The sequence below is a fragment of the Chiloscyllium punctatum genome, chromosome 49 (genome assembly GCF_047496795.1).
Source record: "Chiloscyllium punctatum isolate Juve2018m chromosome 49, sChiPun1.3, whole genome shotgun sequence".
NCBI classification, from domain to species: domain Eukaryota; kingdom Metazoa; phylum Chordata; class Chondrichthyes; order Orectolobiformes; family Hemiscylliidae; genus Chiloscyllium; species Chiloscyllium punctatum.
In genome coordinates, this window is record NC_092787.1 from 27,391,895 (window position 1) to 27,401,742 (window position 9,848).

The 9,848-nt window shown below is 41.9% G+C and overlaps 1 protein-coding gene across 2 annotated transcripts in view; it reads left to right on the plus strand.

The window, feature by feature from the left end:
* Positions 1-8,816, plus strand: part of dolpp1 (dolichyldiphosphatase 1) — a 41,257-nt gene extending 32,441 nt beyond the window's left edge. For both annotated transcript variants that reach the window (XM_072566021.1, XM_072566020.1), the window contains exons 4-8: positions 2,244-2,343; positions 5,123-5,221; positions 6,399-6,527; positions 7,197-7,286; positions 8,572-8,816. In XM_072566021.1, coding sequence (XP_072422122.1) covers positions 2,244-2,343; positions 5,123-5,221; positions 6,399-6,527; positions 7,197-7,286; positions 8,572-8,608 — 455 coding nt within the window. In that variant the 3' untranslated portion in view covers positions 8,609-8,816. The remainder of the gene's footprint in view (positions 1-2,243; positions 2,344-5,122; positions 5,222-6,398; positions 6,528-7,196; positions 7,287-8,571) is intronic.
* Positions 8,817-9,848: the final 1,032 nt, after the last annotated feature.

The window sequence follows — 9,848 nt, forward strand, 5'->3', positions numbered from 1 at the left end:
AAAGAAGAGACCGAAGGGGCAACTTTTTCACATAGAGGGTGGTACGTGTGTGGAATGAGCTGCCAGAGGATGTGGTGGAGGCTGGTATAATTGCAACATTTAAGAGGCATTTGGATGGGTATATGAATAGGAAGGGTTTGGGGGGATATGGGCCGGGTGCTGGCATGTGGGACTAGATTGGATTGGGATATCTGGTTGGCATGGACAGGTTGGGCCGAAGGGTCTGTTTCTGTGCTGTACATCTCTATGACTCTTTCCCGATTAAATTGCAGATCAGGATTTATGGTACTTCCAGTTTTCACGTTTTTAATTATGTTTAAAAACAGCATATATATTGGATCAGAGAACCTCCAGAGGTGCAGATGGTATTGGAATAGGATTAATCTGAGACTCATTTCCCTGATAAAGTTTGATGTGACTGTTCTGTTATCTACCATCTGCTTTAGTTATTCTGTGAACTTTTGCAATCTGTATTTGTTGGTCAAGTAAAAATAAATTAGCAAGGTAATGAAACAGGATTTAATCCTCTACTGAGATATTACCTAATGTCATTTTAGCTTGCAGTAAAGATTTCTTGGTGCTGGTAATCTCCTGGTGGAAGGTGGCTGGCACACCTCTTTAGAAGCTGTACTGTTACCATGCTGGCAATAGTGGTGGTAGGAGTAGCAATGTGATGATGAGATGCTGGATTTCTCTGGGTTTGCTATTACTTCCAGCTGTTGTGGGAGAGACTAGAACTGAAAAATAAAAGGCTAAAGAACCTAAAACAAAAGCCAAGCTGTTTTCTGAACAGAAACCCAATGGAAGTTCAGCACTATTGACAAATGGGCTGTTTATGTTACAACATTCCATAGAAAATGGAAGATATGTGCTGGAGTCGGCTAGTACATTACCCCCCCCCCCCCCCCCCCCCCCCCCCAACACACACACACACACACACACCTCACCATTTAATATGTTTGTGGCTGATCATCGACTTCAATACCTTAATTGTGCCCTTCCTTGAAAACGCACAATGTTTTGGCCCCGACCACATCCTGTGGTAATGAACTGCACAAGCTCACCACTCTCTGGGTGTAGACCTTTCTCCATATCCCAGTTCTGAAAGGATTACCCCTTATCCTTAAACTATGACACCTTGTGGATTCCCCCACTATTGGGAAAATCCTCCCTGCGTCTAACCTGTCTAGTCCTGCTGAATTTTATTGGTTTCTATGAGATCCCCTCTCATTCTTCTAAACTCCAGTGAATAGAATCCTAACTGACTCAATATCTCCTCAAATGTCAGTTCTGCCATCCCAGGAATCAGTTTGGTAAACTTCAAGCACAGGGAGTTGGCTGCAGTAAATACTTCTTTGATTAATTCTGTAGTACACTTCGGACTTGAGTGTCTGTCACCTCTTGGAATAATGCATGCAGCTGGAGACGACTGCCTTTAATCTGACAACATTCCTGACTCTTTGTAAATAGAGAGTACTGTCAGCAATCTGCTCCTTGTGGTCAGAATAGCTGTGGTTGGGATTTCATGATGGCGTAATTTCCAATCAAAGTCACTAAACACACTGTGTTCATGTTTAGTAGAGAAAGATAGCTCTATGAATGCCCTGTGTGTTCTCAGGCAGTTGGCAGCTGGGATGTATTTTTTCCATAATTGCCTGGAATCTGGTGTTGACGAAGAGGGTTCTGTAAAATCAGAATGAAGAGATTGCAGATTGACTTGACCTTTTCATCAAAAGATGATGATTCATCCCTGAAAGATTGCAATTATGAATATACTTCCATCACTCCTCCACAGAAAAGCAAAGTACTGTGAAACTGTAAATAAAACCAAAACTGCTGAAATAATGACAGAGTCCCCCAGAATCTGTGGAGAGAGAAACTTCGTTAATGTTTCATGCAGAATTGAAATATTGGGGCCTGAAATGTTATCTTGGGTTTCTCTCTCTCTGCTGCCAAACCTTCTGAGCATTTTCAAGTTAGATCCCTTAAGTACCTCGTTCCCATCAATCACTGTGGAATGGTGGGTTCTTCCCACATTGTCCTGAAGACAAATGATTGATTTCTCGGAATGGATGGGAATGAGAAGTTGAAGCAGAAGATCAGCCATAATGATATCGAGTTGCAGCTATTGAGTGATTTGCTTGTGTTTCTTATGGATGAACCTGTCTAACCCACGAGGAACTTTCAGCTCATGTGGGAGGTTCTGTTCTTTCAAAATTTGTAAATGTTGCTCTTTCTTGCAGGTGGCCACAGTAACTTGTTTACAGAGTACGGGATGCCCTCCAGCCATTCCCAGTTCATTTGGTTCTTTTCCATCTACTCCCTCCTTTTCCTTTATTTAAGGTATGTATGACTCCAGGGTCTGTTTGTGGTTCACTATTACACTGTGTTTGAAGGCTAGAAATACTTGAACTCTTCATTCATGTAAGTTATAAATAGGGGCGATGATCTCCTGCTAGTACTGTTATGGGACTAATAATCCAGAAGCCAGGGCCTTGGGGACATGGTACACAGCCTACCATATGAGCTGGTGAAATTTAAATACAGCTAATAAAATCTAGATTTGGAAGAGTGTCCAGTGAAGGCTACTGGTGACCATGAATCTACCACCGATTGTTGTAAAAAAAAAACCTATCTGGTCCATTACTGATCTTTAGGAAAGGAAATCTGTTGTCCTTAACCAATTGGCCTGCATATGACTCCAGACTCCCAGCAGTGTGTTTGACCCTTAGCTGCCTCTGAAGTGGTTGAACAAGCTATTCCATTTCAGAACAACATGTGTTAGTCTTGCCAATAATACCCACAACCTAAGAAACAGTAAGTATTAATACAAAGATCCTTTGTATAAAGTGATTCAGAATAGGGGATTGATTAAATAGGGAGAAACTTTCACTGATGGGAGGGTTGGTAACCAGACAACCGAATTGTCAGAGTGCCAGTGGAGCCAGAGGGGAGGTGAAAATTATTTTTCACAAAGTAAGTTAAAGCGGCATGGAATGTACTGCCTGAAGGGAAGGCGGACGTAGACTCGTTAGCAACCTTTACAAGGAAATTGGATAAGTACTTTAGAAAGTAAAAGTGTAAATGTAAAAGGTCATGGTGGAAGAACAGAGAAGTCAGACTAATTAGGTAGCTCTTTGAAAGTGCCAGTGGGGCAGAATGGGCCAAAATGGCCTACTCTTCTGTAATATTCTGTAATAGGTAATTAGGTAAGGGGTAAATGTAGATGTAGATGTAGGGGTATGGGTGGGTTACGCTTCGGCGGGGCGGTGTGGACTTGTTGGGCTGAAGGGCCTGTTTCCACACTGTAAGTAATCTAAGTAATCTAATCTAATCTAATCTAATCTATTCAACAAAAATGTAATCCTCTGCTTTGTTTTAACTTAAATCATTGCAGCACTTCATAATAACCCCTGGATGCAAGGGAGTAATTTGTGCTTTGGAATAAGCTCTGAGTTGGGGAGTGAAGCCAAAAACTGACAACTCTTGAGGCTATTGGATGGCAAGAGGGGAATAATGGGTCTTAACATTGTGTTTTGGATGCAGCCAGTATTACAAATTCCAATACCAGCTATTATTTGGTCTTGGTGTTGAGAAATTATTGTCCTGCGATGTGTTTTACTTTCAGAGGATTTTATTAAGAGGATAGAGGCAGGTACAGTTACAACACTTAAAAGACGTTTGGGCAAGTACACGCTAGGAATGGTTTAGGGGAATGTGGGCCAAATACAGGCAAATTCAACTAATTTAGTTTGGGATTATGGTCGGCATGGGTGAGTTGGACCAAAGGGTCTGATTCCATGGTGTATGACTCTGAGGGAATGCATAAATTTCTAAGGCAAGGAGAGCTAAATGGACTGAATTTCCTCCCTCCTCTGCACTGATATTTATGAACAGTGATACCCTGTGCTTTTATATACAGCAACGGAACTCTTAAGTGTACTTCTCCAATCAGAATGTGCAAGATGTTTGGATCCCTGTGTGCAAACATAATTCAGGTCCCATTTAAAATTTATGCATTCTGTCCTTGGTTTTTAACAGAATACTCTGACAAAACCTGCTGTCGCTTGATGTTGCTTTGAGAGCAGGCCTTTTACTTTGCAGTGCAAGCTGGAGTGTTCCTGCATTATTAATGGCGAGAGTGAAGTTACTGCATGATGAGTTTACATGAGCAGTTTCCATTATAAGTGTTGGTCTAGCAATTTATAATGGGAAAGTATGACAGGAAGCTCATGCATATGTAGGTTTTTTAAATGTAATACTGAATGATTAGTCATTGCAGTATTTACTAAGTGCCTGATAGGAGCTCATTGCCTAACAGGTAAATCCTGGTAATGGCATTGATGAGTAATGCACAGAGGTCCTTAACTTTGGTTTCTGGTCTTTGCTGAGTAACTAACCTCATGTTAACATCCCTCAGCTAGGAATAAGGCGATGGTGGGAGTGGGAGCAAGCCTGTTGACAGTGAGTGACATCCACTAGATATGGTACTCTACCAATAGGTTTAGAAGGTTATGATTGGGGTAAGCAGTTAGTTTGGTGACATGCTTTACTTTGCCCTCTGTGTGGCATAGGTTCCAGGATGAGATACAGGAGAGTTCCTGGGAGTCATGAAGTCAGGGCCAAGTCTCACCTGATGTGTCAAAAACATTCAGATTGATTGGACAGTGCCTGTGCCCACTGACCTACCTGATCTTCAGAAAATTGTCCTTGTTTTTAAACCTTTCTATGAACTCATCTTTACTTATCTCTGTAACTGACCACAGCTCTACAACCCTCCAAGATTTGTGTTCCTCCAATGCTGACCTTTAGAGCATCCCTGATTTTAATGGCTTTACTACTTTCAGCTGCCTCAGCCTTGGAATGCTCACCATAAAACCTCTATCTCACTCTCCTCCATTCAATTCCTCCTCAAAACTCATTTTTTTTAATTGAGCCGATGGCCACCAGTCCTAACACATGTTTACGTGACTTGGAGTCAGATTTTCTTAATAGCACTCACGTGAAGTGATTTGGAATGCTTTCTAACAATGTTGAAGCCACTGTAATACATGCTGTTTTAAATCTTTGGGCTGAAGAATTTCAACATTTATTTAAAATAAATGTTTGTTCCTTTTCTCAGAATGCACCAAACGAACAATGCTAGATGTTTAGATCTGTTGTGGAGGCACATTTTATCCATATGTCTGCTGGCTGTGGCCTTCCTTGTCTCATATAGTAGGTAGGTAAATGCTGCTTCTCCTTCAGATTCTTTATGGGGCTGCTCATAGTGAGATGGATATTGCACTATTTTCTATGGGGAAAGCTTTTAAACCGCACGGTGGTCAATGTATGATTCTGTGGCTATGATGTATTAGCACCTCCTGTAGGCCACAAAGTCTATTGTGAAGTAAGCTCAGCCCTGTGTCGTTCAGAATTTAATTGCTAACTGAGGGAGCAGGCTAGGAGTTGTGGAGAGTCAGCCTCTCAGTCAGGAGTTCCCAATGTTCTCGCTGTCCTTAGTCTTAAGATTTCTTTTGGCTTAAGTAGCAGCGTGTGCAGTCTGGAGGGTGACAGACCCCCACAATGCATTCTAAAATATGCAATTATCAGTAACGTGTGGCTTGCAATCCATGCATTCGATAGTATCAATATCAGGAGGCTTTTATATATGATAGGTACTCCCTAGACCAAGGCCCTAGAGGGTTGTTCATGCCTGTGGAATTGTTGATATCTTCAAGATAAAGTTTTGTTATTGCCACATGTGACCGTCCTTGATGGCAGAACATTGGGGGTGGGGTGCAGCGATGAGACATTTTTGTAAACCATGTCCTCGCCGTCTGGAAAGCTCTGCTTGAAAGGCTGGTGTAAGTAAATTCATTAGGAACTTGCAAAGGACTTGGAGGAATAGTTGATGTGGTAAGGTTTGAAGAGGTATGGGGAAAGAGCAAAGCAATGAAACTAATTGTGTAGCTGTTTGAAAGAGACAGTGCAGGTATAATGGGCTGAATGGCCGCCTTTTGTGTTGTGTAAACCTATAAAAGAATAACAGGATGGGACAGGGTAAACACAGGAAGGATATTCCCAATGACCAAGGAATCCAAAAGTAGGTGTCATGGCTGAAGGATACAAGGCAGACCATTTCGGACTGAGATGAGGAGAGTGGGGAGCCTGTGGAATTCTCTGCCACAGAAAATAGTTGAGGCTAAAACGTTGAATATTTACAAGAAAGAGAGATATTCTTAGAGCTGAAGGGATCAAAGGATGTGGGAAAAAGTGGGAATAGGGCACTGAGTTGGGAGAGCAGCCATAATTGTATTGAATAGCAGAGCAGGCTCGAAGGGCCGAATGGCCCACCCCAGCTCCTATCTTCTATGTTTCTATCTATGATTCTTAAAGATGTGTGTTTATTTTTGTAGAGTCTATTTGATGTACCATTCCTGGAGCCAAGTGATATATGGAGTTATAGCAGGTGCCATCATGGGAGCAATCTGGTTTATCTTTACACAAGAGGTACTAACACCGCTATTCCCTAGGATAGCTTCATGGTGAGTGTCCTACACACCACATTCAAATGGGGGAAATAAACACTTTTAGTTTAAGCCATTTGTACTTCATTATAGAGTTGCAGTTCTGAAATCATGATTACATTGGGAAATGTAAACATTTAAAAACATTTTTCAAACATAATCCTTCACTAGCATGTGTTTTGTTTAGCTCTTTCTTTGGGAATTTTATAGGGACTGGGTTCAAACTGTTTCTCAATGCTACTGACCTCAAACATTCCACCCCTTCGATTGTGAAACCACTGATCCCATGAAAAATACCTTGATTTTGTTTCAAAAATCTTGGCAGTTTTAGCACCTGAAAGCAAAAGCTGTGTTAATGTTTTGGGCGCAAGTTTTCATTGGGACTGTCTGCTTCAGTTCTGCTGCACTTTGCACTAATGTTAACCGTGGTGATTTAAGTTAAAAATCACACAACACCACGTTATAGTCCAACAGGTTTATTTGGAAGCACCAGTTTTCGGAGGGCTGCTCCTTCACCAGGTGGTTTCGGAGCAGCACTCTGAAAGCTGGTGTTTCCAATTAAACCTGTTGGACTACAACCTGGTGTTGTGTGATTTTTTTTTTAACTTTGTACATCCCAGTCTAACATCGGCATCTCCAAGTGGTGATTTAAACAAGTCTTTAACTGCACTTTTTTCATTGATTCAGGCCAGTCTCGGAATTCTTCCTGATACGGGACACAAGTCTGATTCCAAACATCCTGTGGTTTGAGTACACGGTTACAAGGTCAGAAGCACGGTAAGCTGTGTAATTTTAGTTCTGAAATAGAAGCTCCTCCCTTTACTTGCATTTAATTTTTATTTGTTCATGGAGATCTCTGACTGAAGGGCAGTTAAGAGTAAACCCCGTTGCTGTGGGTCTGGAATCACGTGTAGGCCAGACCAGGTAAGGAGGGCAGATACCCCTCCCTAAAGGGCATTAGAGAACCAGATGGGTTTTTATGACCATCAACAACAGTTACGTCATCATCTTTAGGCTAACTTTTAATTCTAGATTTTAATCAAATTAAAATTCCACCATCCTCCTTGGCAAAGAAAGGGTCGCTTTTCTTTTGGCGAGCTAGATGTCTAATGGACACTGAAACTGATTGCCACTGTCAGCATTTCTCTTTGCCCACCCCAAACACCACAGGTCTGTTTCGGCAGGATGGTTAAGAATTCTCAACCCTTGAGTCAACCAATTATTATCGAACTCTGTGCTATCCCTGCCCTGGGAGTGTTTGATGGGGATGGTGTAGAGGGAGCTTTATCCTATAACCCTATGCAATCCCTACCCTGGGAGTGTTTCATGGGAATAGTGTTTGGGGGGGCGGGGGGCAGGGGCGGGGGAGTGCTTTATGTTTGGTATAAAAGTGTCGGGAGAGCTTTGTTTAAAGAGTAGTTGGAGCTTTACCTCTTTGTATTTCATTGTAGTATTGTTGCACCCACTGGGGCTTTGTGCTTCTCCTTGGCTTACCTCACTCACTCGCCTGCCCCACTTCACCGCCACCATTGAACAGTCTGGGCTCCCAAAACCAATCGTGCATTTCATGTCACGTCTACTAAATAGGTATATGACTGAACTCTATTCCTTGCTGGGAGTAAAAGGAGAAATGCTGAATTTGGCTAGTGATTTATCTACAGATTGTGGTAAAACCCAGTTTGTGATCCAGCACCTCGTTTCCCAGTTTGTGTCACCAGTTTGTGACTAAGATTTTGGTCATCTAACCAAGCACCTGGTGTTGTGGTTTGCTGGTGAAGCCCATTGTCTTGTTAAACCTCTCTGAAGTGCACGATGTTGAATGTTATTTAAATTCACGTTATTATTGTTATCCAGTGCTTTTCTACTGGAGTTGGTGGGTGGGGACTGATGGTAAGAAGAATCTATTGTTCCCTTAAGGTATTACTTAATTTGCTTGAATTTTTAAGAAAATATAATCTGCTTTATCTCGCTTATCCTTGTCAGTATTGTAAATTTAACAAAATCCGAATTTCCTCCGGTGGAATGTAAACCTTTTCTTTTTGTCCTTTGTCCTTGCCTCCAGAAACAGACAACGGAAGCTGGGGACCAAGATGCAGTGAAGTGAAGTTGGCTGCTTTTACTGGGGGTGGGACAGGACTATGGAGTGAGCCCTGGAAGGAAATGAAACAGAAACCAACAACACGAAGAAATGTTCTTTTTTTTAAAAAAAAAATTCATTGTTGTGTTTGCAGACAGTTGAGGCAAGCTGAGGCATACACTGGAAGCCTAGACACCCCCCACCCCCCAACCCCAACCCCCCCTCCCCACCCCCTCCCCACCCCGTGACAGCAGTCAGTGTTGACACATCTTGCTGTTAGCTTTCTACTGCATGTTAGACTTGTGAACGCTGGACTGAAATGGTTTAAACAAAGTCCGTTCACATGGTGCCAGTGAAATGTGATATTATTGCATCTGATTCAGGAATTTGGTTTTCAGTTTAGTAAGAGGTGATAGGAAAGGCAAGGATCAATGGTAGTGGTGTGATATTTTGCAAAAAAAAAGGTGGCATTTCAATGCTACTGTCTTTTAAACAAATGGTTAGATTGGAGGACAGAGATGTTTGTGAATTGTCAGTCAGGTATCTGACTTGCTAGGATCACATCTGTAGCAGCAAGAGCAAACTATAAGGGATCATGTTGCACTTTAGAAAAAATAAATTAGTTTTTTACATTAAAAAACACTAGTGATGCGAGTGGAAAAACTTTTTTATTCTTCTTGTCGGTTACAGTTACAACTAACAACTCGGCTGGTTTAAGAAATCTTTCTCATGAAACAGTTGTTTGATCTATTTGTTTCTGAAAAGAAATTGTTTCTTTCATCTTCTGGATCAGTGAGGGTGAGCCAATTAGACATGAGGATTGTCAAACCTTTTTGCGTGCGCTTTCTCTCTCTCTTGCTCTGTCAACTTCTTTTTCTGGCCGTTTTTGTTTGAACTTTTTCAAAACAAAAATGGCCATTTGTACAAACTGCAAGTCAGGTGATGTGCATTTAGGAAATGGTCCCTTATCTCGAGCCTGGGTAGTTGTTAAGTAAGTCTAGCCAGGTCTTGTGGTAGCAGTGGAGTGTTGGAGACCTGTGGGTTCTCTCTGATTCCTCAGTGCTTGATGTTAGATGATCTCACTTCTGCAATTGCCTGAATGGCTGCCTGTGGAAAGGTGGTGGAATTGTTGGAGGTTTGGAAAGTTTATTTTGGGCTGGAGGTTGGATGTTTGCTTTAGTTCTGAAGTCAGAGTTAAAAACACTGAACTAAAACACTGGTTGTATATGACGTTCGTTTAGCAGCCTGTACTGCCCTGGCGT